The sequence below is a fragment of the Capsicum annuum genome, chromosome 3 (genome assembly GCF_002878395.1).
Source record: "Capsicum annuum cultivar UCD-10X-F1 chromosome 3, UCD10Xv1.1, whole genome shotgun sequence".
Classification (NCBI taxonomy): domain Eukaryota; kingdom Viridiplantae; phylum Streptophyta; class Magnoliopsida; order Solanales; family Solanaceae; genus Capsicum; species Capsicum annuum.
The window spans coordinates 116662794-116690659 of record NC_061113.1 but is presented as its reverse complement, the minus strand read 5'-3'; the positions used below and the strand labels follow the sequence as shown (position 1 = coordinate 116690659).

The 27866-nt window shown below is 38.7% G+C and overlaps 1 protein-coding gene across 2 annotated transcripts; it reads right to left on the bottom strand.

The window, feature by feature from the left end:
- Positions 1 to 426: 426 nt before the first annotated feature.
- LOC107863553 lies at positions 427 to 27866 on the bottom strand. Of its 2 annotated transcripts, XM_016709518.2 has the most exons (8): positions 27437 to 27864; positions 24725 to 24864; positions 24495 to 24594; positions 24228 to 24326; positions 23564 to 23911; positions 1515 to 1607; positions 1197 to 1403; positions 427 to 938 (listed from the first exon to the last, which is right to left on the bottom strand). In XM_016709518.2, the coding sequence occupies exons 1-8, from the start codon at positions 27758 to 27760 to the stop codon at positions 675 to 677; spliced, it is 1575 nt and encodes a 524-aa protein (XP_016565004.2). In that variant the 5' UTR covers positions 27761 to 27864; the 3' UTR covers positions 427 to 674. The 2 variants fall into 2 exon arrangements, 1 of the variants encoding a protein (XP_016565004.2); XR_001672320.2 differs by lacking the exons at positions 427 to 938; positions 1197 to 1403 and adding an exon at positions 19249 to 20481 and having other exon boundaries at positions 27437 to 27866.

The window sequence follows — 27866 nt, the reverse complement described above, 5'->3', positions numbered from 1 at the left end:
ATTCCACAAAAACTTCACTTGTTCCCGCTGAAGCCCATGACCCTTTCCACCCCCTACCCCCCATATTTGGGCATCTAATCAGGGAGGTCCCAAGATAAGTTTTTGCAATGAGCCCAAGCTTCTTTCTAACATCCTTTGCCTAAGCAGCTTGATTATTCCAGAGAAAATTACAGAAATGATTAAAAAATGGGTCAGGACCACCAGTGTAATCATAATAACGTACTGCATGGCTGAGATTCACCAGCACAACTGACTCCGCATAGTAAATCACCGTGGTGGACATTGATTCTCAGGAGGGTCAGAGGAAATGGATCAATTATGATGTGGTATTAAGTTCTACCAACTTGCACCCAAAAAAAGAATAAAATCAAGTTCCATTAACTTCAGCAGTTAGAACTGACTAAACCATATCTGACAGTCGAAAAGTAAAAGACTAAACAAGCTATATTTTATTTACAAAATCTGATTAGATTTTATCTTACCAGAATTACTGGCTTTCACTTACATACAATGACAACTTTATGCCGTGGATCAATTATGTAAGGAGGGAGGGGGAATCAAGCTTGATAAGAGTACCTAGTTTAATCAAAATGAGCATGGAATAGCCGTCTCATAACCAATATGAATTGGTGTAAAGAATAGGAAAAACATGGCCTGAGCGTTCAAAAAGTTGCTCAAAGTCCTGGTATTGATTCAAGATTGTATTTCTCTGCAGTTAAAGTTTCAGTCTCTCGGGTTTCTAACATTTTTGGCTCCTTCATGGCATCGAGAGTGTTTAGATATGTATAGGAGGCACCTCTATTTGATGGAGGAGTAGGATTGCTGATTCTGCTAGCAAGGAAGCGGCGGATCAGGCCTCTGAGGAAGGGAGCCATGGTGTCTGGTTCATGCTCCAGGTAGTACATAATACCACCCATACAAGCACAAAACAAGGGCACCTGTATAACAATCAGAAATGGCATATTTGCTTGGATAAGTTCCATTTCATTATTTCTGAATTACTCACCCTTGTACTTTAAGAAACCCAATATTTCCAGAACAAACTTCCCATAAATAGTTTAATTTTTTCAATGTTTATCCACGATATGCTTTAATTATATAAGTAGGCAATTAGTAGTCATAAACTGTAAGATTAAATTTTATAAGTGGTCGACAGTGCAAACGCACCAAATTGCATGAAAGGTGAAAAAATATACCTCGGCATTCTTGATATCCGGAAGCAAATGACGGTTCACTAGTATATACCACAAAGAATCTGCAGCTCGAGGAAGAACATACAACGCAAGTTCTCCACGTCTAGCTTTCTTCTCCAGCAACACAGAGAGGCCTGAGAGAGCCCCAGCTACCCAATATACAAGCTTATGGTCCTTTGATGCCACCTTCCGGTGGGCACATATGGCAGCCTTTTATTGAGATAGAGAAATTAATCAGTAAAGCTAAGCAAGTCAACCAGCAACATCAAAAAAAGAGCCTAGGGACTCCCAGATGTATGAGGCATCAAAAACATAAACTACCTGAAAGATTCCAACAAAAGCGGACAAGAAGGTTGTCGAGCGAACAGACCCTGTAAGAGCATACCAACAGGTGCGTGTAGGAGCATCCATAAACTGGGATAAGATTTACATAAGATCAGCAAGTGTTCTTAAAAGAATTACTTCACTAGAAATTCCTTTTTTTGTATTTTAAGAAAGGTAACAGCATTACATATTCTCAGCAGAAAGACTCTGCTGGGATCCATATCACAGTTCAAAAAACAGAACAAAAGTGAATCCTTTCTTATAAGGACTACAATGTGAGTCTGCTTCTTCTAAAAGTTCTTTACATCAAAAGTTGAATAAAAATACACAGCTCATCTTAATTTTCTGAATAGAGCTACTTTTCTCTCCAAAATATCTTGCATTCCCTTCCTTCTATATAGACCACCAAGTACATTCGGGAATTGTCTTCCACCATTTCTTCTGTTTCACGTTTCCGCCAATGTTGTTTCAGGAAGCAACCAATTCTCCAGGAAGCTTTGGCATGATTCTTTTGATATTTTTCATGTTAAAAATAGTTACCACAGCTGATAAGTCACTACACAAGGCAAAAATAAATGGTTGATGCTCTCTGATTCCTTCTCATATAAATAACACTAAGAACATAGTTGGATCCCCTTTCACTTCAGATTTTCTAGGGTCCGACATGCTTCTTTTAACTACCAAAACAAGTAATTCAAGCAACCTTATACGGTAATTAACTTTCCAAATGTGCTTCCAAAGCCAGAAATGCCCAGTATCAGTAAGTGCAATGTGTAGGCAGATTTCAGTATGTAATCTCCTCTGCTATGTCGCATCAAAATCAATCTATCTTCATTTGTTGTAGTTCCTTGAAATTGCTCCAGCACCTTGAATAATTCAGCCATTGTATTAACTCACAGTCATTTAGAAATCTTGTGCAATTTAGATTCCATCCCTGTTGATCCCATTCCTCATGAATTGCTGCATCATAATACCAGACTGAGAAGTCTGGGAATAGCTCCTTCAGAATAACTTGTTCTCACAAATTATCCTTCCAGAAAGAAATCTTCACCCCATTCCCAACTTTGGAAAATGTTGCTTGCAAAATGAAGCCATAAATCCCTGTAGAACTCCAGAAACTCACTCCAACAAGGGTTGAAACTTCTCACGAGAACCATTATCCTCTTGCTCATATTTTATAGTAAGGGCTCTTCTCCACAAATCATGTTCCTCTAAACTGAATCTCCTAAACCATTTCATAAGTCAACTTCTATATGCTGCCTCAAGTTTTTTATATACAACCCCCTTTCTCTGTTCCTTTGCCAATTGAAGTTTCTACTCGACACATCACTTCTCTTTTCCACTTTTACAGGCAAAGGGAATAGACATCATCTACATAGGCAATAAACCAAGCACAATGTTTATCAAGATTACTCTACCCCACAAAAAAGAAAGGTACTGATTTTTCCACCTAGCAAACCTATTTTCGCATCTTTCCAAATATCTGGTCACTAACTTTTCGATCCCAAATGCATCCCCCCAGATAATTTGTAGCGAGAGAACCAACTTCACAACCTAGACACACTGCAAATATCTAAATATCAACCAATTGATTCACCAGAAAATGTAAAGACTCTTCGTCCAATTCACGAGTAATCCAAACACTGTTTTCAAAGACTGTCAAAATTGATCTTAAATGTCTGAGTTGCTCCATATTTTCATCACAAAATATCAGAGTATGATCAGCATATAAAAGGTAGGAGATCTCTGTGTTGTTGTACCTTCTATTTGAGACCTTAAAACCCCTTAACCAACAACTTTGATTAGCCTATTTCACCATGTTGTTAAGTTCTTCATAACATTAATGAAGAGAAAAGGTGACGGGGTGTCCATGTTTCCTTTGAGATGGAAAGAAATTTCAGAAGATCCATTTATCAGAATGGAGAAACTAACAGTTCTAATACAAAAGAATATAAATCTTATCTATTTGTTTCCAAACCCAATGCCTTTTAACACCTTCAGCAAGATAACCCACTAATGTGGTCATAAGCCTTCCAAAATTTCAATTTGCGCAAAATTACTAGTGCTTTCCCTTTTCGTCTAGTATTCACACATTCATTTTTTATTAATGTCGCATCTATTATTTTTATTCCTCCAATGAATATCATTTGTTGACGATCCACCAATTTACGCACCAGCTTCTTAAGCCTTCAGTCAATACTTTTGAGAAATCTGGTACACGCTGTTGTTCAAAGACAATGAGTCTAAATCACTCAAATCTCTTGCCCCATTCTTCTTCTGTTCTTTTTTTGAATTAAGGCCACATAAGTGGCATTAAAACATTTTCCAAAATATTCCTGAATATGAAAATCCTCCAAAGAATTCATAATGTCCTCCTTAAAATATCCCAACAAGAATAAGAGAAACACATAGGATACCCATCAGGACACGGGACTGTGTCAATTGCAAATCGCTATATATAATCAAAATATCATGATTTTCAAAAGATTTCTGTAGTTGAAATCAGGCCCCATGTCCAGGTTCAGATATAAATTCTAATAGAAGGAAAATAATTCCTCTCTGATGGCCAAAGATCTTCCACTAATTCTCCAGTGATGTCTAATCTATCAATTGTGTTGAACTTCTTTGCACACTGTCATCCTTAGGAAAAACTTAGCGTTCTATCTGCTTCTTCAACCATAGAGCTCTGGATCTCCGTCTCTAAGTAATCTCCTCATAAACAAACTGCCCATCAATAACAACTCGTCTTCACAGATTTCTTTCTTTTTTTTTTTTTTTGGGGGGGGGGGGATGTGAAGCAATAAGAAACTTCTTTGTTCTTATGCACGATCCAACTCTGTTAATTGATTAATAACGATATTTTCCTCCTTTCAAACTCCCATAGTTGGAAGAAATCATGTATTTATAGCTTTGTCTTTAGTAATTTTTTCTGAGATATGTTCTGCCCCTGCTCCTTGTCCTACCTTGCCCACAAGTGACATCAAATATCAATCTTTTGGGTTCAGTAATACGTTTTGCTTTTGGAGTTGAGAATATAGACATGCAAGTATCATTTCTCTCATCTTGCCTTCATTTATCTAATTTCATGAAGAAAGATTGAGCTCTTGATTCAAAGCCTCGAAAATCCACTAAATATTTTTCATTCATTTTTATCACATCCCTGCGCATCCATAAAGAAACTTTCATCTATACGATTTCGATCTGAGACTCCAGCGAAACTGCCACATCAACAGGCAATAAATCTGATTTTGTAGCTTCATACTTTGACTAGTTTCTACTCTACATCCACTGAATGATTGAGGAAGACTCTTCTTCTTCTTGAATAATTGCCACTTTGTCATCCTCCGTAGGTTCTGTATAATCAAATTGGGGTTCTCTTGCTCTTGCAGTTGTCAAATCAAGGCACTATAGAAGTGTCTAGAAAAGAACGTCGTTTGGGAGATTAATTGACTTGCAATTCCACCAAAAAAGGGTCGGTTCTCTGGCCCGAGATACCTGGGTCAAAAAACAGGCCCCGTCCTTAACCAAAGCTACTGTGTCTGGAACTTTTTTATTTCTGCCATGAGCAATATCAGAGTTGGCTTCAAAGTATGTTGACCCAAATCACTGGCTTGCTCTGCAGGTGTTACGTCACATGCCACTCCATTCCCTTTATCCATTAGTTTAAATTTGAATTTTCTTCAGCGACACCCACGTGTCTAGTCTTGTCTACAAAAGCAGACATTCTGTCTTCAAGTACTACATAGGGTCTTGGCTGGGCTTCCGTCTTCACCAGATATTCCATCGGAACTCACTGTCACAGGAGACTCACACCATACAGGTATTCTGTACCACCTCAGGCGGTTTTTCAAAGTTCATCTTCCTCCATCTCCATCCAACAACCAGAGACCTCTTGTAATTTCTTCAGAACTTCATGCAATCACAAGTGAGGAGGAAGTACGCCGAGTCTTATCCATGACCATTCGAAATTCAAATTTTCTGGAACACAACTGGCAGTTGGAAACCACCATTGAACTTCAGAATTTTCTGATTTCATCTCCATTCACCTGTCATGATGTGCACCACCATTTTTCTTGATGGGAACTGAAGGGAATTGGAATCCACTCATCTCATACACTAGCACTCCATTACAAAGTTTTTGATGTTATAGACCGACCCATCTTCTAACGCCTAGACTGTAGGCACCTCGACCACATCGCCAGGAAATCCCCCAACAACACATATGCTCAATAAACCATTTTCTAGAGATGACGAACTCCCTGAGATTACTACTCCATTGTTCTGTGACTGTGCAGAAAGAGTGAGTGCCTCCCCTGACCATCTACTTCTTCACAGATTCAACATAGGAATAATTCATTTTAGGAATCTGAACATCTCTTGTAGCTGGATCATTTTTTATCAATGAAATATTTTGATTTTATTGTCAAATCCCTCCATCATGCATTCAAAGTGATTTGTGGCAGAATGATGACTGATATTCTTTCTCCTTGCATTGCCACTTTACTGACGAATCTCCAATAGTTGTTATATTTCTTAGTATTATTTTTTATTTTTTTTTGAGAAGGTAACATTTTTTGTAAAACTATTTGCTGCGTAAAAACTGCAGTTGTTCATACTTACAATGGAATAAAGGAAGATGCAATAAGCTATAACCTACTTACAGAGATCCTATTACATCAACAAAAGATTCTACATCTTCCATATATTCATGTTTACACCAAAAATAGAAAAGGGCCAAACACTTCATCTTCAATTTCTGGGTAGAGCTATAATTGTCTTCAAAACACCTTTGATTTCTCTCTTTCCAAACTGTCCACCAAATGCAAGCAGGGACAATCTTCCATCTTTCTTTATGTTCTGAGTGAGTGCTATATTTGTTCCAGCATTCCAGCACTTCAATTGTATCTCTTGGCATGACCCACATGATTCCTTTTAAATTAAGGAATATCCTCCAGAGCTGTACAGTTAACTTGCAGTGTAAAAAAAGATGGTTGATTGTCTCTGATTCTTCTCCGCACATATAACATTTAGAGCATGGTGGAAGCCCTTTTTCTTAAGTACTCCATGAGTTAGAACCGCTTTCCTAGCCACGAGCCAAGAGAAACAAGACACTTTATGAGGAATTTTAACTTTCCAAATTAGTTTCCAAGGCCAACAACTAATCTGGTTGTTAGAATAATTAAATTCCTTTTAAGCTGACATGACTGAAAATCTCCCTTGTTTATCCACTTGCCATGTAAGAGTGTCTTCCTGAGAGGAGGGACCCTTGAAAAGGTTGAGGGTGTCATAGAATTCTGCCAAGTTATCTATCTCCCAATCATTAAGATGTCTTCTGAAGTTCAGGTTCCAACCATGCGCATCCCAAACTTCTCCTACTGTGGCATCTTGTTGTTGGTTCAGATTAAGACTGGCAACAAAACCGGAAAATTCTGTTCCGGTCCGTCAACTCCGTTTCCGGTTCGGTTCCGATAACACAACGGTACTGGTATACCGGTACCTAATGGTCCGGAATACGGTACCGATGCAAAGTACCGGTTCCGGTCCGTTGACGCGTTAATTTTCTGCCCTTTTTTTGAAAAAAAAAATTGGGCTTGGTATATCTGGCAACGGCTCTTTTGGCCGTTGCCACCCCCCTCCCAATTTAGCCGTTGCCACACACACACACACACCCCTTCCCACACCACCCCTTAAAATTTTCACTATAAATATCTTTCATTTCAATTCTTTTTTCACACAAATATTTTCAATTCTCATACACTCTGTTAATATTCTCACATTCTCTCTAAATATTTATAATTATTATATTAGTTGGAGTTGAAGATTTTTTGGGGATATTACAAGCTTCAATTATCATCTTTTAATTCCGGCATTTGGTATACGTCTGGCTTTTACGCAGATATTCGGTATATTCGTTCCAACTTTAATCTCTTTTTATTTACGTTAATATCTATATTTTTATTTTTTAGTATCTACATTTGTACGGAGGTTGGTGGAACAGTATAGGGAGAGGAAGAAGGACCTGCACATGGTGTTTATCGACCTGGAGAAGGCCTACGACAAAGTCCCCAGGGAGGTGCTTTGGAGATGCTTGGAGGTGAGTGGAGTACCGCTGGCATATATCAGAGCAATCAAGGATATGTATGATAGAGCGAAAACTAAGGTGAGGACGGCGGGAGGAGACTCAGAGCATTTCACTGTCCGGACAGGGTTGCATCAGGGATCTACTCTTAGTCTCTTTTTGTTCGCATTGGTGATGGATGTGTTGACGCGGCGTATTCAAGGGGAGGTGCCGTGGTGTATGCTTTTTGCAGATGATGTAGTTTTGATAGATGAGACTCGAGGGAGTGTGAGTGACAAATTAGAGGTGTGGAGGCAAACTCTTGAGTCTAAAGGGTTCAGGGTGAGCAGAAGCAAGACAGAGTATGTGGAGTGCAAGTTTAATGACGTGAGGCGGGAGAATGAGGTAGTAATGAAGCTGGAATCACAGGAGGTAGGTAAGAGGGAGAGTTTCAAGTATCTCGGGTCCGTGATCCAGAGTAACGGTGAGATTGACGAGGATGTCTCGCACCGTATTGGGGCGGGATGGATGAAGTGGAAGCTCGCGTCGGGGGTGCTGTGTGATAAGAAGGTGCCGCCCAAGCTTAAAGGCAAATTCTACAAGGCGGTAGTCCGTCCGGCCATGTTGTATGGAGCGGAGTGTTAGTCAGTTAAGAACTCCCACATCCAAAAGATGAGGGTGGCAGAAATGCGGATGTTGCGCTGGATGTGTGGGCTGACTAGAGGGGATAGAGTTCGGAATGCGACCATCCGGGAGAAGGTTGGTGTGACTCCAGTGGACTGCAAGATGCGGGAAGCCCGAATGAGATGGTTCGGACACATGAAAAGGAGGGGCATGGATGCCCCAGTCCGTAGGTGTGAGAGGCTAGCGTTGGATGGTTTCAGGCGGGGTAGGGGTAGGCTGAAGAAGTAATGGGGTGAGGTGATTAGGCGGGACATGGAGCAGTTACAGCTCACCGAGGACATGACCCTACATAGGAAGGTCTGGAGGACGCGAATTAGGGCAGAGGACTAGGGCCAGTTTGAGTCGCTAGTGTAGGGAATTACGTGGTGGGGGTTTATTCTTGTTAGGAGTCCGTGTTCCATGTTTTATTATGAATTTGTGTGCTTTCCTCTGTTTTATATTACTTATGGGTGCCGTATTTATGTTATGTAATCTTGTGCGGTGCTTTACTATGTGTTTGTGTGGTATCTCGTGTCTTGAGCCGGGGGTCTATCGGAAACAGCCTTTCTATTTCTTCAGAGGTAGAGGTATAGACTGCGTACATCTTACCCCCCCAGACCCTACTAGGTGGGAATACACTGGGTTTGTTGTTGTTGTTGTAGTATTTGTATTGCTTGTTTTAATATTTTAATTTTAATTATGGATTTCGAAAAAAATAGTAGTGGTAAAAAACCAATCTTTGGTAAGATTTTTCGTAGAAATAAAAAACTTTTATCATGGTGAAAAACCCGTAGCAGACAATTTCCAAAACTTTCAAGGATGGTTCGAGATTTGCTATCAACTCAAGCTTCTTCAGTTGCTTCAGAGCAAGTTTTTAGCGCAGGAAGATTTATAATAGGAGATAATCGATATTCCTTAGCAAGGGATAGTTTGGAGATTTCGGTATTATTTAGAGATTGGATCAATGCCGAACGAAGAAATTTTGGGCTCCCCAAATTACCACCCCATGTTGAAGCCGAAATAGATGAAATTTTTTAGGAAAATAGTGATGATAGAATGAAAGCAATGGCGGAACAAGGAAAAAGACCAATTCCGGAATATTTATCCGCCGAAGGAATAGAAAAGTTACGCCAAGAATATTATAGACAATTTAGATATTAATAAGATTCTACAATAGAGATCTAATTCAAACAGAACCCTTCCTAGAAGGTAGTTGCGTAGATTAGATTTTCTTTTAATATCTTTGTAATAAATGTACAACGTATGAAATTTGAATAAATATAATAGCTATTCGCCTAATTTTATTTTAAAATTGTCTTTTGTTTGTTGCAATTATGGAAAAAAAAAACAATACAAAACTTTATAAAGTTAGGAAAATTTTTAACTTTACAACTTAAAATTATATAAATATAATTTATTAATTTAACTTCTTAAACTTATTAAAAATATTATATTAACTTAAACTTAAGGATATATTTTTAAGTTTAAGATATATTAAAACATGTTATATTTATTAACGTAAACTTAAAGATACATTTAAGTTAAAATTTTAAACTTTTTAAGATATATTAAAACTTAAACTTATTAAAAAAATGTTAATAAATTATATAAATTATATAAGTTAAGTTTATACATATAATTTAAATTAAAATTTTGAAAAAAAAAGTACCAGTACGTTAAGTTAGCTAGCCGGCGTCTCTTGCGGTAACGGTTCCGGTGTCGCTCCGGTCCGATCTGGTTCCACACCGGCAGCCAATGGACCAGTGCGAATAGGGAGGAAATTCCGGTATTCCTGTTCCGGTAACACCGGTTCCGGCGACACAGATCGATAAGGAAGTTCCGGTACCGGTTCCGATCAAACCGGTCCCGCAGTACCGGTTCCGGTACGTTTCCAGTCTTAGTTCAGACTGAAGATAAGTGGGAAGAGTTGTTTTAGTGGACGTTGGCCTAACCATCTGTCTGACCAGAAAGATGTTTTCGAGCCGTTACCCACTTGATGACTGCACTTACTCATGCATTTTGCCCCCAGATTTCTGATTGACCTCCATAAACTTGCTCCGTAAGGTGTAGTGATTGCCTTAGTTATCCATTCCCCATCCATGTCATACTTTTGAGTGATTACCTTCTTCCAAAGAGATTGTTCATTTGAGGCGAACCTCCATAGCCATTTCATCAAAAGACAATGGTTCTGAGCTGTCAGGTTCTTGATTCCCATACCGCCAATCTTCTTGCTGATAATCACTGACTTCCATTTGACCAAATGTATTGTCTTGGTATCAGAGTTGCCTTACCAAAGAAAGTTCCTTCTAAGAGCATCTATTCTGTCCACCACATTTGTTGGAACACGAAAAATAGACATCATATAAGTTGGTAATGCATCTAACACACTGTTTATCAGGGTTAGTCTACCACCCAACAATAAGTATTGACTCTTCCAGTTTATCAACTTTTTCTCACACTTCTCTAGGACTCCATTCCATATATCTTTGGAATTGCTTTTGGCACCGAGTGGCATTCTCAGGTATATAGTTGGAAGGTCGCTTGTCCTGCCTCCAAAAATGTTAGCTAAGTTGTGAATGCCATGAACCTCATTTACGGGATATAAAAAGCTCTTGTTCCAGTTAATGTGGAGCCCATATATAGCCTCAAGAAGAATGAAAATCACCCTCAAAAATCTTATTTGACCTTTGTCAGCTCCGCAGAAAACTAATGTATCAACAGCGTATAGGTTACTAACAGCCCTTGAATCTACTCTAAAACCTGTTATCCAGTTGTTTGATTGAGCAGTTTTCATCATATCATTTAAACTCTCCATGGCAATGATGAACAAAAAAGGGGTTAATGGATCCCTTTGCCTTAGTCCTCTTTGAGAAGAAAAGAATCCAGCAGGTGAGCCGTTGACTAGGACTGAGAACTTGACGATGCTGATGCAGTAATGGATCCAGCTGACCCATTTTTCTCCAAAACCCCATTTTCATCAAAGTTCTGAGTAGGAAATTCCAATTTAGGTGGTCAAAAGCCTTTTGTATATCTAGTTTGCAAAGGATAGCAGGTTCTTTGTCTTTCGTTCTTGAATCAACACATTCATTGGCTATAAGAATGGCATCCATGATTTGCCTCCCCTTTATAAAGGCCATTTGTTTATCGTCCACAAGCTTGTGCATCACTTTTTTGAGTCTCTCAGTCAACAACTTTGAGATGATCTTGTAAATACTGCCTATAAGACTAATATGCCTGAAATCTTTCAATTCTTTGGCTCCCACCTTCTTGGGAATCAAGGCTACATATGTAGCATTGAAGTTTCTTTCAAATATGCCTCTTTAATGGAAGTTTTGAATAATGGCAATGACTTCAGTGTTTACTACTTCCCAACAATGTTTGAAAAAGGCCATTGAGAAACCATCTGGGCCAGGTGCTTTGTCCGCGGCACATGCTTGGACACTGGCCTATATTTCTTGTGCTTCAAACGGTCTCTGTAGCATCAAATTATCTTCTGAAGAGACAGTGGGACAAATTCTCATGTTACAGTGGGGTCTCCAGTTTTCTGTCTCTAGTTAAAGGTTCAGATAAAAAGAGATGATCTCCTTTTTTATATCAGCTGGGTTCCTTACGGGCTCACCATCAATTTCTAACAAGTCGATATTGTTGAACCTTCTGTGTGCGTTAGCTGTTTTATGGAAGAACTTGGTGTTGTTGTCACCTTGTTTCAACCATAATGCTGTTGATCTCTGTCTCCAAGCCATCTCCTCCTTTTTTGCTATCTCCTCAAAGTCCATAGTTAAGGCAATTTTGTTTCTTATTTCCTCCCCAGTTAAATTCCTGAGATCTTGGATTTCTTCAAGTTTTGATAATTGACTTAGCGTGTCAAGCTTCTGCATCTCCAAGTTTCCTTGTAATGTTTTGCTCCAGTCTGTAAGTTTGGCTTTCAAAGTTTTCAACTTGTAAGCCAAAACGAAGTCAGGTCTGCCAACACAATTGAAAGAGTCCCACCAATCCTTAACTCTTTCTTTGAACCCTTCCGTTTGCAACCACCAATTTTCGAATTTGAAATATGATTTGGATGGTTCCCAATTGCTGCATTGTAGTAATACAGGTGAGTGGTCAGGGGTCACTCTATCAAGAATTAATTGTTTGATATTCCTAAATTTTTCATCTCACTCATCAGAGATCAAAAATCTATCCAACCTTGCAGCAACATCGTGTCTCTCCCCTTTTTTTCAAGTAAATTTCCCACATGTCAGTTGCAAATCTAGCAAGCCCATATCTTGAATGAAATCAGAAAAATCAGTCATTGATTTGTTGATTCTATTGCAATTTTTCTTTTCTGAGGGGAATCTAACTGTGTTGAAATCTCCACATAGTACCCATGGACCTGAAAATAGACCTCTGGCAGCTCCAACTTCCTCCAAGACTTCCTCTCTAGTTTTTCTATCATTGGATGCATATACTCCTGTTAAGTGCCAAGTGAGATCCTGCGTTGTGAATTTATATGTGATGGAGTGACAACCATGATTGGCCAGACTGCTGCACTCTCCATCCCAAATTCTTTTATCCCACATTAGAAGAATTCCTCCTCTGGTACCACTAGCCTCCAATTGGATGAGATCGACACATCTGTTGGCCCAAAGGTCTCTAACTAAACCATTGATATCTCCTTCAACTTTGGTTTCCGGGAAACAATATACATCTGCCTTCCAAGTATTAATGCAACTCTTGATCATTCTCCTCTTCCTTTCATCATTCAATCCTTTAACATTCCATGAAATTAAGTTAACTTTCATTGATCAATATTGATGTGATATCCCCCTACTCTTGGTGCCATAGCTTTTGAAATTATGGCCAAAATCAAGACGTTCAGTTCCTTAGCACCTTTCACCTTTGATGTGAGCTCCAGCATCTTGTTGGTCTTCCCCCTGTTTGATTGCTTCTTTTAATCAATCTTCATGAGTAATTGATGAGCCTCCTCCTCAAAGCCCTGAAAATCAATTCCAAATTGCTTGCCGATTTTGATGATGTTTTGGTGTATCCAGATTGGAATGTCGAAATCTGGATCCTGCTTAGGTTCTTCGATATGGATGCTAATGGGGACAACATCTTCAACAGGTGTTTCTCTAACAATAGAGAGGTGCATGTTATCCGGGGCTAGTGGCTCAGAAAGAGTAGAATTTGTTTCAAAGGTGTCTTCTTTGTCGTACTTGAATTCACAACCTTCTTCGTTGCCTTTTTGTGTTACTGGAGATGAATTTCCCTTCGCCATGGATGGAGCAGTGGAGTGAGCTTCTCCCTGTTATGTAATGTTCTAAGAGGCAGTGTATTGAGAGATAGCGTTTACTTCTTCTAAAAATGGATCAGATCTGGGCTTCAAAAAGTGGGTTGCATGTGTATTTTCCACCATAAGTTGTTGGGCTAAGAAATCTGGGCCCAAAGGTTTAGAAGTTGGTGGCCTTTTAGTTGGGGAGACATTCATATGTGGAGTCACGTGTTTGACTATTAAGGTTTATTTGAAAATTACCCACATGCCCTTTCAGAAAGCTATCCTCTCGAGCCCCATCCCCTGTAGAGCTAGAACCCATTATTAACCGATGGTCCAAAGTTCTTTGCAGGCTTCCTTCACAAAGAGAGAATCTGGGCGATAATTCACACCATATTTGGATCGAGAAATTGATCCCTTCATGTTCAATATTGATAGTCTTCGGAATTGTCTCCGTTTCCTCTCACCAGAAATCTTTCCCATTTGAGGTGATTCCTAAGTTGGGTCTCCTCCTCAGTCCTTATCCATCCTCCGCAGTAATCTCCTATTTCTTTGAATACATTTTGCGACCATAAATGCAGGGGGAGTCCGACCAATCTGATCCAGACTTGTTCGATTGCTGCAGAGCAAGGGATTGATTCCACTGTTGGCGACCACCATTGTAGTCGGAGTCTGTGGAGTTTCCAACTCCAGTTGCCTCTCAAGATGTATTCAACAGTTGTTTTTGATGGAAACTCGAAGAGAAATCGATTCTGCCCCATCTCATAAATGTTCACTCTGTGGACGTGTTTCCAAGTGCTGTTGACCCAGCGCCTAATATCTGATAGGGTCGGGGTATCTGCTATTCCTCCAGGGAGGCTGCCGACGACGCTTCTCGAAATAAGCTCATTTTGTGAAAAGCTGACCCCTTCAGAGATACAGAGGATTACACTTCTTTCCTGTACTGTAGCTTTTTCCATCTCTCTTGTAGTCCATTTATTTCTTTTGGCGATTTCTGAGCAGAGCAGTCCTTCCTCTATATTTCTAGAGGGAATTGTAAAAGGCTTTATAGCTGTGCCATTAATGAACTTTGCAATATTTTTAGCTATGTTCAACCACCTTGTATTAAATGTAAGTTCAGGAATAATAATGACAGATCTTCTTTTGTTTTGCATGCTTACAATACTTATGTAACGTCCAAGTCTGTTGAAATTTCTTGAGCAAAAGAACACAGAGGAGTATTCTTGGTGCTTCCATCTTCTTACAGAATTCCCTTTTCACTTTGGAAGTTTCCTTCAGTGCAAAGCATAGCCATTCCATTGTCTTCTGACTGAAAAAGGTTCTTCTTATCATGTTGTGGTCTCGTTCTGTCCAGTTGTACCGAGTCTCTGTATGAGACTCTTCTCTAGTGATATCATACGATTTGAAACCAACAGAGAAAGAAATCACATTGTCTTCCATCTTGACTTGACTAAGTTTTCCGGCCAAAAGTTGCCGGATTATACAATCTGAGTTGACTTCTGTTGGTTGAAAAGGTTAGAAAAGGTTTACCTCGGGGGATGTGCCTGGGAGCATTTTTATCCTGAGTAGTAGTTGGATAAATGATCTATTGTTTTCCATCAAACATTGTTTCCACATGCTTCGAAAGCCAACAACAACATTGGGTCTAGGGAGGATGGGGTATAGTATACATACCTTATCTCTATTTTTGTAGGGTTGAGAGGTTGTTTCCAATAGACCCTCGGCTCAAGAAAATGTTTCTCAAAACAGGTTTGAAAAGCAAAAGAGTAAAAAGCTATAATGAAAATATCGAAGAAAAGTAAAGTATTGACAGAAAAAATAGTAAAGACAGCCCGAGTAAAATAAATAACAGTAGTAATAAATTTAAGGATAAGATAATGATATAATATTGGTAGGGAAAAGATGGAGTAAATTAGGTACTCTAAACTAGACCCATGCTCTCTTCAGAAAGGAGAGAAATCCTCGACTAACAACTTCTTGCTCAATGTTATTCTATGAATTAAATATTGCATGCATTCAACCCATTCATACCTGTTACCACTCCCCTGCTCCTGAGTATCTTTCTGTAATATTTTATCAAAAGGTTTGTCTTCCACCATGAAATAAATTTTTGTTTTCCATTGAACCGTTAAGCTAAGTTTTTAACTAATCCTTGATGAAATGATTGGAAAAAACAGTCTCTTCGAAAAGAGGATACCTTAACGGGTCGTTTGGGTGATGGATAAGGAAAGGTAACCCTGGGATAAATTTTCAATACCCTTAAGCCACTGTTTGGTTATAAAGTCTAGGATAACTTATCCCAGGATTAATAATTAATATTGGGATACGATATCCCTAGCTTTGGGTGCAATAGTAATTCCGGGATAATTTAACCCGAGATAATTTATCCCGGGATAAAATAGATAAAATAACAAAAGCATCCCCTTAATTCCTTTATACATCACTTTCCACATCCATTAATATTCATATCACTTTTAATACCATCTGTAATAACATTCACACCCTTCACTACTTGTTATTTTTATGATAATTCTTCATATTTTTCCATTAAAAATTACACCATAAACGGCGTAAAAGTTTCAGTGTTGAGGAAACTGTGAACAGTGTTGTTGAAGAAACTTTAAACGAAACTGCTGAATCTGGTGGTGAGCCACAAATATGATGCCAGTGGAGGATGTTTCCTTCAGAGCATTGAGGCAATTTTGATAGAACTGCTATTCTGTAGTGTTTTGTGTTCTTTGTATACTTACACCAACATTATCATTTGGCTAATTATGTTTGTTCTTTTTCCTGTTGACTCCAGAGTTTAGAATTGTTTTTGTTCGTAAGTATCATTCTTATTTGGAACACAAAGGCATAAAGACTAAAAGATCATAGATTTTTATGATCATTGTTAGCTTTAAAAGAACAACCAAATAAGATGGAAGTTTTATTTTTAAATACACACTCACAATCAATGGGAATGTACACAAAAATATTTAAGCTCAATAAGATGGAAGATTTATTTTTAAGAATGAAATAGCTTGCAAAGCAGAGATAAAGAAATAAATAAGGTGGAGGGTATTTTGTAAACAAACAACTTATTCATAGAAATTGTACAATGCATATTATTTTGAATACAACATACCAAACAGTCAAGAAGAAATAATCCAAGCATAACTAATCCCGGAATAACTTATACCAATATAACTAATCTCAGCATAACTAATTCCAGCATAACTTGTCTTCAAACCAAACGGCCCGTAAGAATATTACTCGAGAAATGTGCAGGGAGCATTTTTTGAAACTTCATTACTTTAGTAGCAATTCTACCACTCTAGGTTACAATAACATAAATTATGGGTCGTTTGGTAGGATGCATTAGAAAAAACGGTAAAGGGTCAAATATACCCTTGTAATATTAAAAAGTGTTTAAATATACACCTCGTTAGACTTTCGATCCAAATTTACCCCACTCATTACACGTTGACACAAATTTGCTCTTAATTTTGACAGATGGACACATATCAAGCTAAAAAGCAAATAAACACACCCCTAATTTATTTATTTTTGGAACTATAATTGATTACTTTAAAACCCACCCGTTTAACCCGATGTGACCCCTTTTTTTCCGTCTCCTTTTCTTTTAAGACCCAAATCTGACTAATTTTCTTTTTACGACATGGCGGAAAAAATGAGTTTCACCGGAATTCATCTTCTCCTTGCTCAACTCTGCTAAGGGACGCATCTAACAGTCACTTCTATCTGGTTGTATAGATGTATCATTTCTCCTTAGTGATCTATTCAACCTCTAATTTCTCCGCGTATAGAGACAGGTAACGATTGACCTTAAGGTTTGTGCTTAGGCCTTAATTTATATCCATCAGACGCTATTGTTGTTTCACTTGCAACCTAACTTAACTTGTTTTTCCATTGATAATTGAATAGCGGAAGCATCCTTAACTATATATACAACCCCTTGTATTTGATACATGAGTTTTGGTATATTGTAAGTGTGAGAATTGAAAAATATTATTGAATGATGTGATGACATAATTAATCAAGACCCTATTTATAGACACTATAGTACAATCCTTTTCCAAGTAGGATTTTGTATATACTATTCCTATTTCTACACATATTCTAACACTCTCCCTCAAGCTCAAGCTGGTGCATACAAATTATATGTACCGAGCTTGTTACAAATGTAATTAATACGAGGACCGGTGAGGGACTTGGTGAAGATATCTGCAAGTTGATTATTTGACTTAACAAATTTTGTAACAATATCTTCTAAGAGTATCTTTTCTCTGATAAAGTGACAATCAATCTCTATTTGTTTAGTCCTCTCATGAAACACTGGATTTGATGCGATATGATGGGCTACTTGATTATCTATCACACACAAGTTTCATCTTACCGGTTTCTCCAAATTTTAATTCTCTCAGCAACTGTTTGATTCAAACTAGCTCACAAGTTGCTACAGTCATTGCTCGATATTCTGCTTCTGCACTAGATCGAGTAACCACACTCTGTTTCTTACTCTTCCAAGACACCACATTACCTCCTACTAAAACACAATATCTGGAGGTAGAACGTCTATTAGAGGGTGATCCTGCCCAATCAGCATCTATGTATCTAATGATATGCTCGTGACCTCGATTCTCAAAGAATAGTCCTTTACCTGGAGCTGACTTTATATATCGCAGAATACGAACAACTGCATCCCAATGACTATCACAGGAGGAAGTCATAAACTGACTTACAACACTCACAGGAAAGGATATGTCAGGTCTAGTCACGGTGAAATAATTCAACTTTCCAACCAACCGCCTATACCTTTTAGGATCACTGAGTGGCTCCCCCTGTCCTGGTAGAAATTTGGCATTTGGATCCATAGCCCATCTCCTCAAGAATGTCTAAGGCATACTTGCATTGAGAAATAACAATACCTGATCTGTGAACAACCTCAATACCTAGAAAACATTTCAGTCTGCCGAGGTCTTTGGTCTGAAAATGTTGAAAGAGATGCTGCTTCAATTTAGAGATACCATCTTCATCATTGCCGATGATAACAATATCATCAACATAAACCACCAGATAAATACACAAATTTGGTTGAGAATGTCGATAAAACACTGAGGGATCAGCTCCACTGCGAATCATGCCAAACTGCTGAATTACTGTGCTGAATTTTCCAAACCAAGCTCGAGGAGACTGTTTCAAACCATAGTGTCCTGTGCAATCGACATACAAGGCTACTAGACTCCCCCTGAACAACAAAACCAGGTGGTTGCTCCATATAAACTTCTTCCTCAAGATCACCATGCAGAAAAACATTCTTAATATCCAACTAATAAAGAGGCCAATGACGAACGGCAGCAATGGATAGGAAAGACGGACAGATGCTATTTTAGCCATCGGAGAAAAAGTGTCAATAAAATCAAGCCCAAATATTTGTGTGTATCCTTGGACAACAAGGCGAGCCTTAAGCCGATCAACCTAACCATCTGGACCAACTTTGACTGCATAAACCCAACGGCAATCAACAGTAGATTTACCTACAGGAAGGGGACCAAGCTCCCAAGTACCACTTGCATGTAAAGCAGACATCTCATCTATCATAGCCTGCTTCCATCCTGAATGAGAGAGTGCTTCACCTATGGTCTTAGGTATGGAAATAGATGACAAAGACGATACAAAAGCATAATGGGGTGATGATAAACGATGATAACTCAAGAAAGTATAGTGTGGGTTAGCATTACGAGTGAAACGCATACCTTTTTGAAGTGCAACTGATTGGCTAGAAGAAGGCAAGTACGCGGTAGGAGCAGCGTCCGACGCATGACATGAATCATCTGGGACTAATGGTGGACACGGACGACGATGATAAGTCAGAAGTGGTGGCACTGTAGCAGGAGACGTATAAGTAACCGTTGATTCCTTAAAGGTTGGTTCGGGTAAGTTTGGAGATATGGGTAAGACCAAGGATGGTGCAGGTAAGACTGGAGATACGGGTAAAATCTCAGAGATATCAGTAAGATCAGAAGTATATAGTAAGGTCGAGATTCAAAAAAAATGACATCGGCGGACATAAAGTAGAGACGAAGATCTGGTGAATAACAACGATACCCTTTTTGAACTCGAGAGTAACCAAGGAAGACACACTTGAGAGAACGAGGGGCTAATTTATCTTTTCCAGGGGCTAAGTTATGAACAAAGCATGTGCTCCCAAAGACACGAGGGGGGATAGAGTAGAGATGTGACTGTGGAACAACATAGAATGGGGAACCTTATTCTGAAGGGAAGATGATGGCATTCTAATAATTAGATAACAAAACGTGAGGACTGCATCGCCCCAAAATTGCAGCAGAACATAGGATTCAATGAGAAGAGTGCGAGCAGTCTCAAGAAGATGCCTATTTTTCTTTCTGCTATACCATTCTGCTGAGGGGTGTACGGACAAGATGTCTGGTGAACAATTCCTTGACGAGTCATAAACTCCTAAAACTGAGAGGATAAGTATTCTAAGGCATTGTCACTACGAAAAGTACGAATAGAAACACCAAATTGAGTTTGTATTTCAGCACAAAAACTTTTGAATATAGAAAATATCTCAGAACGATCTTTTATTAAGAAAACCAAGTACATCTTGAAAAATCATCAATGAAACTAACAAAATAACGGAAACCTAAAGGAGAACCGACTCCACTAGGACCCCAAACATCAGAATGTACTAATGAGAAAATAGACTCTGAACGACTCTCAATACTACGTGGGAAAGTAGCATGGGTGTGTTTCCCAAGTTGACATGATTCGCAATCTAATGTGGATAAACTAGACAAACTAGGCACCATCTTATGTAGCTTGGATAGACTCGGATGTCCCAAACGTTTGTGAATTAGGTTTGGAGGGTCTGTAACGGAGCATGCTGTGAAGAAATTTGAAGAGGTGAGATGGTAAAGGCCTTGTGATTCATGTCCTGCGCCAATCGTCTGTCCCGTACAGCGGTCCTGCATTAGAAAAGAGTCATCAAGAAAAGTTATGCTACAATTAAGGGCACGTGTCAAACGACTAACAAATGCAAGATTAAAAGGACAACCGGGGACATAAAGAACAGAGTCTAAAGTGACAGAAAATAGGGGTTTGGCTTGTCCAATTCCTTTTGATTTTGTTTGGATCCCATTGGCTAAAGTAATAACAGGAAGAGATTGTGAATAAACAATATCAGAAAAAGAGAATCGTTACCAGAAATATGATCAGAAGCACCTGAGTCTACAACCCAGATCCAAGAGTACTAGACTGTGAAACACAAGCAAACGGATTACCAGCAACAGAAGCATCATGGGCAATTGAGGCTACTTGTGGAGCTTACTTGCTCTATACTGGAGGAACTCATCATATTCTGTTTGGGCAATATGAGCATAATTGGATGGTCGATTAGGTTGTGGAGATGTCTGCTTACTTGCTCGATTCTGAAGGAACTCATTATATTTCTTTACAGCAGCAAGATCATAATTGGGGGGGGGGGGGACCATGCAAACTATGACATATATCCTGAGTGTGTCCAACTTTATGACAATAACTACACTTCGATCAAGATTTTCCAAAACGACCTCCTCCTCGCCGATTTTCCATAGGCTGATATGTTCGTTTTTCCATGGTTTGAGATGCAAGAATAAAAGAGTCAACAGTGGGTAATGAAACTACTTTGTGACTGGGAGGCACAGCAAGACGAAGCAGACAAGAGAATAACTCATCAATTGTAGGAACCGTAGGACTAGCTAAAATCTGATCACGTATAGCATCATGGTCAGTGGAAAGTCCAGCAAGTGTAAGAACTAAAAACAACATATGTCTATGCTCTTGTTGTTTTTCTACATTCGCAGTGATGGACATCAATGTATCAAATTCTTCCATGACTGCTTGCACTTGTCCCAAGTAGACATATCGGATTCCTGTTTCTTCAAGTTGGTCATTAGAGTTATCACATCATAAAAACAAGATATATCAATAGTGTATAAAGCACGAGCCTTTTCCTAAACTAAATAACACGTCTGGAATGGACGAAACAAGGACATCAACTTGGAATCAATAGATTGCCATAAGAGACTACATAGTTGAGCGTCAACTTTCTCCCATTGCTCTTTAGCTTTCGCATCTTCCGTGCTAGACTTTCCCTTTTCATCTACCACACTAGCCTTGCTAGTTAAATGATCTTAGGCACCTTGACCTTTGCACTATAACTCAACCGAGGAAGTCCAGGCTAAATAATTTGAACTTCCCATTAAAGGTTCAAAAGTGATCATAGGACTTTAACTTCCAATTCCAATTCATATATTTTTTGAGCCAAAAATATCATGCCCAAAAGACATCTTGGTAATTTGACTTTAAAACTCCCAAAAACCAGTTGCTTGAAACGGAAAACAATTACCAAAATTATGAAGTTGCCGAATTTTAAGTTCCGGCGATCGGAATCTCCAAATACTTGACGGAATCTGGAAAAGAGTATGTGGTTAGAATCAGAATAAACCGGCGACCCCAACAGAAAAAGGAAAAACTGAAAAATTCAACCGGAGATGTGCTCACGCACCGACGCGTGAAGTAGATCTCACTGGAATTTCGGGATTCCGGCTGGCGCATGGGGGCGGGGTTTTGCCGCCCGATTGTTCCGATCCTATTGGTGGTGTTTTATTGTTCACACAACCCACAAAATTAAATATGACGCAAATCAGTCAGCGGAATTGGCGTGACTGAGGGTTTTTTTTTTCTGATGTTTCTCACCAACTCTCTGATACCATGTGAGAATTGAAAAATATTATTGAATGATGTGTTGACATAATTACATCAAGACCCTATTTATAGACACTATAGTACAATCATTTTCCAAGTAGGATTTTGTATATACTATTCCTATTTCTACACATATTCTAACAGTAAGTCAAAAGTTTTATTATCAAAAACTTCTTGCTAATTTTCCTTTTATTATTTCTGATAATTCTGTCCCCTTTCATTTTGATGGCAGTTCGTTGACAGAAGCTTTTGATCATATTTTACAGGATTGTCATAACAATACATGAATTCCGGCGAAATCAGTAAAAAAAAAAGGTTGGGTTAAATAGTGAGTTTCTAAAGGAATTGGATATTTAAAATTGTGGGGTGGGGGTGGGGGTGGGGGTGAGGGGTATTTGATTCTAAGTTTGACATGTGTCCTTCCGTCAAAATAAAGGGCAATTTATGTCAAAGTATAATGGGAGGGTATACTTGAATAAAAAGTATAACAGAAGGGGTATATATTTGGACCGAAAGCATAACAAAGGTACAATTAAACTATTTCTGATAGTACAGGGGTATATTTGACCCTTCATCGAAAAAATAATACAGGCATTAGCTTTGATTACTAATACCTTGTTTCGTACACTTTTTCAACCTATGTATAACTAATGCAAGCTATACACTCTACTTGGTACTATGCTATGTATAATGAATACATGACAAACCATGATATTAGCAATACAAGGGTTTTTAATGCATGCATTAGCATGGTTAAAGATACAATTACCCCTCAAAACCTTTTCCACATCCTTTCCAATTAATTTGTGGAGGGTATTTTGGTAAAGAAATAATTTTTTTTAGAAATTATGTAATGCATGTTATTTCTAATACACCAAACCAACCAGTACGTAAAAAATAATCTCCGCATAACCAATACCAACATTACTAATACACCCTATTCAGCACTATTCTTATACATCCTACCAAATTACCCCTTAAAGTGTAGACCATCATAATTTCCCATCACATGGTCTTTGTAATACTGCTTCCTACTGGGTCCAGGCAAGTTAAACAACAGAAGACAAATATATAACAGAATCGACAACAACATACTCTACACTCCAATTTGTTTATATAACTGCATGACCTCTAGACAGTCCAACATATATACCAAAGGAAAACTCAATCATGTCGTTTTGTGATCACATCTTGTTTAACAGAAGTACCAGCAGCTCAGTTATATGATTTTCCAGAAACAGCTTAACAAGAAATCAAAGAAGAAAGACAGGTGTAACAGAAACCAATATTAGTAAATTGTACCTTCTGCAAGCGTAGAACGACAAAGGGAACAAAAGTCAAGGAGAAGTAAAGAGGAAATGTTTTCCGGAAAGTAGCAGCCGCTGCATTAGCATCACGAACTAAGCAAGATTTGGTCCCAGGGTGAATTACAGAGCATGGAATAATAGCAGGAAATTCTTCCAACTTCATAGTAGCAGAACCCTTTGTTTTGGACAAATAGGCATGTAATGAAGCAACATCAACTGGAGAGCCTCTACAGCTATCCTTAACAGCTTTGTAGACTGGTGCTGCAACTGGCCCAGTCTTCTGAATGAAATCTCTATATGCTTTTGGAAGGCTCTCAGGACGCATTATGAAGGAATACATAACCTGCAAAACATTTTTAAGAAAAAAAACTAGATCTGTAACTACTTTGTCCAGATGTAAAAGAGAACAAGTTGTCTAGCATCATTTCAAATGAGAAGTTCAATCCCCTATGCATATTTAAATTATTAAAGAAAAGGAAAAGAAGAAAGAACAGAAGCAGAAGTTCAGTCTCCTAGGGTTAAAACTTGAATATTTAAACATTTATGATATCCCAGTCAACCCCCCCAACCACCAAATTGCGGGTAAGTACAAGGAACTAAAAATGGGTGAAGAAGGCTCTTAAACGTTCACCAGAAAGGTTAAGCAACAGGAGAACTACCTGGGCACATGACAATGCAAAGAGTAAAGAATCCCCATGACTCCAGTGACTTCCCCAGAGATGAAACCGGTTCTTGGATTTGGCAGAATTATACGCACACTGACAATTGTAAAGTCATCAGAGTACAAGCCAGTAGAAAAACAGAAACAGAAGACATCAAGTAATAACTAGCACTAGTGGCTCTCCTTTTTTTTTTTCCTTTTTGTTTTTCTTTTTTTCTGTTCTCGCCTGGGTGTGGGGAAGACGAATAGCCAAGCATTCTTGTACCTGAGATAGCCTTGCCAGAAGATACAAGGCAAGAGTCCGCCGCCTGTTGGAATCATCTAATGCTAAAATAGACAGACCTGCCACTGAACCTGCTAAAATTCTGCCCCATCATCCCCTTTAGCAAAGTCACATATATTGGATAGGATATAAAGTATCAAAAGCTTCTCAAAGCAAAACCGTAGAAAGTAAATTAAAACTTTTAAGTTGATAATTCAGCATTCTGTACTTACGCATTTAAGGGTGTCTCTTTCCTTCTCAGCTTTCTTAGCAAGCATCTTAGAGCATGATAGGAACCAGTAAATCCCCCAAAGAGCAAACCAATTCGACATGCTTCCTCTCTTACAATTAGATCCTTTTCGGAGACAAGTTGCTGCAAAAAGACAAGGATTCAGACGATGCAGAAAAAAAAGTACCCTCCCATGTATTCATTTATCAGACCAAGGATAGACGGACAGATAAACAGACAGAAATCAGCACACATGTGCTCTAAAATTGTAATATCCTCTTCCAGACAATCTTCTTTTATATTCTCTTTTATCTCTTCCCTCCGAATTTGGGGGTTGTGCATAGGATCAAATATCTGAACAATCTCCATTCAGCCTTTATGCTATTGCTAAATTATTTCATTGAACCTCCTGAGGTTTTCCAAGAAAACTTATCAAGAGGCTGCAAACATACCAAGGAGAAACAAGTTTAAACCATTAAAAGGTCAAAAATCTAGGCTTTCTAGCCCCTTCAAACTTCCAATCCTTACAAATTGCAGCAATTTAAGTATTTCTTAATTATACACCCTGAATTAAGAAAATCTGCAGCATGAAAGATTAGATCATTTTGCAATATGTTCTGTTCTTAAAACAACTGTGGAGAGCAGCACACCAAAGAGTACTCCATCAGCAAATATATTTCACCACTAAAGAGTAAATTAATTGATGTTGAGCTACAAGCAAAAGGAACAAACATTGTGACAGAGGTAGAATTGGCTCTACAAAGTGTTTGGGAGAAAATCCCACGTGGTCCACCATTACTGAAAGATCAGACTTTCCCCGCCCCCCCCCCCCCCAAAAAAAAAATAGAGAGAATGGGAGAGACAGAGAGAGATAGGGTAAGTAAAACATGCATAAAGTTTGTGTATGACTACTCCACATCAACTGACTGTTCGGATAGTGTTAAGATACACGCATGTGGGCAAAATGCATGAGCAAGGATGAGTGCGCGCACACATAAAAAAAAAGGAGAGAAAATTGTGTTTTCTCAGTAATCTTGGATTACTAAATATCCTTATGGCCGAGCATTTTTTTATAAACCCATATGTCCCAGTAGCGGATGAAATCATGTACACAATACATAACTGCCAGAATATAAACACCCTGGAGTATAATCACCGTTACTATGGTACACCAGGGTACTAAAAGAACCAACGTATCTTATCTTGGAATTGATAACCGTACCATCAATATATAAATCAATCAACTAAGGCTCAATCTGAAAATATCGAGGAACTGATATCCATTCAATGTATCCATCATTTGAATCAAATCAATCAATATTCTGCAAGTGATGAAATCTAAAAATTAATATAGAACGCGAAGCTAACTAGGACTGCATTTATACGCCAAACTGCCCCTTCTCGTGTATAACATCTTAGCAAATTATTTCATCCTGGTTTCATCAAAACTTTAGCAATTTCAAAAATTAAATTCAGATCTTGTAACCAGTTTCATTAGAACTGAAGCAATTTCGGGGAAAAAAATACTGATCTTGAAACCATACTTCTACAGGAATATCTTTCTAATAACAAAGTTCATCCAGCACCCAAGGGTGTGGCCTAATGGTTCAATGAAGTTGGGTTACGCACCACGAGGTCTCAGGTTCAATTCCCAACAAGACAAACGCTAGGTGATTTCTTTCCATTTGTTCTAGCCTTGGTGATCAGGTAGACCTGGTAACTGTTGCTGGTGGGAGGTGGCAGGCATCTCTGGAATTAATTGAGGTGCGTGTAAGCTGGCCCGGACACCACAATTATCAAAAAAAAAAAAAAATCATTCTAGATCATGATCTTCTCAAACCCAACATAGATACATCAGGGAGACAGGAAGGTGTAACAGAATCAGGTACAACCTTTAGTTCAAACAAAGGCAAGCATTCAACAAAAGCACGAAACTGAAAAACAACAACAACATACCCAGTGTAATCCCACAAAGTGATTACACAAAGGGGGGTCTGGGAAGGGTCGGTGTACACAAACCTTACCCCTACTCTCGGCCCGAAGAAAAAGCAATAACAGAAATGAAGAACTCGTGACAAAATACTACACAAAGCATAACAAAGAAATCTGAAAAGAAACTACAAAATATGATAATTGAAGTACCAGAAGCACCAAATAATGATAGAAATCGAGGAATAAGAAACATGACTACTAAAATGGAAGGATAAGCTAGACCACACCAGAGGAATCAAATTATAATAGAAATCGAGGAATAAGAAACATGACTACTAAAATGGAAGGATAAGCTAGACCACACCAGAGGAATCAAATAATAATAGAAATCGAGGAACAAGAAGCTACAAACTACAACTACTAATATGGAAGGATAAGCTAGACCACACTCTACTGCCTGCTAACCGACTACTCCATTTTATGTCATCCACAACCTCCTATTTGTGAAACTGCACCATGTCCTATCTAATCTAATCAGCTCCCCCAATACTTTTTTCGGCCTCCCGCTACCCCTCCTGAAATCATCCATAGCCAACCTAATGGTAATTGTCAATTCAAAAGATTTTATTCTATTAAAACACATTTTCCAACACACGAAAGGAACATTTGTAAATGTAACCCAGTCGAGATCAGTCTAAATTCAAAAATAAGGTCAAACTTAAAAAATCATAAATCAAATTTGGCAAATGCTAAATTAGATAGACGAGTTTGAGAAATTTGGAACCTTGAGATCAAGTAGAGAGGAATAAGACTGGCGGCGAGCGAGCTTAAAAGCGCGGAGGAGAATTCCGATTCCTACGCGGACACCGTAAGAGAGAAGAAAAGTTTGGCAAAGGTTACCGATTGCGTTAGCAACACATGATTCATCGGCATGGTCACAAGGCGGGTAGATACCCCAGGCACGACGTTGGCGGCGTTGAAGCTCTTCAATTGCCTCTCTTAAGCGATCCTCCGCCTCACGAAGACGGCGCTCGGCGGAGACACTGCTGTCGGAGGTAGAGTCGTTGGGTAATTGGGGCGGCGGCGAAGAAGAGAACGGAGGATGCATTTTGCAGAGAAGACGATCGATGAGGCTACTCGCATCTGAGAGAAAAAGACACTTGTTTTCGGGTACTTTTTTTGAAAGATGTGCAGGGATTGAACAGATTTTTTGT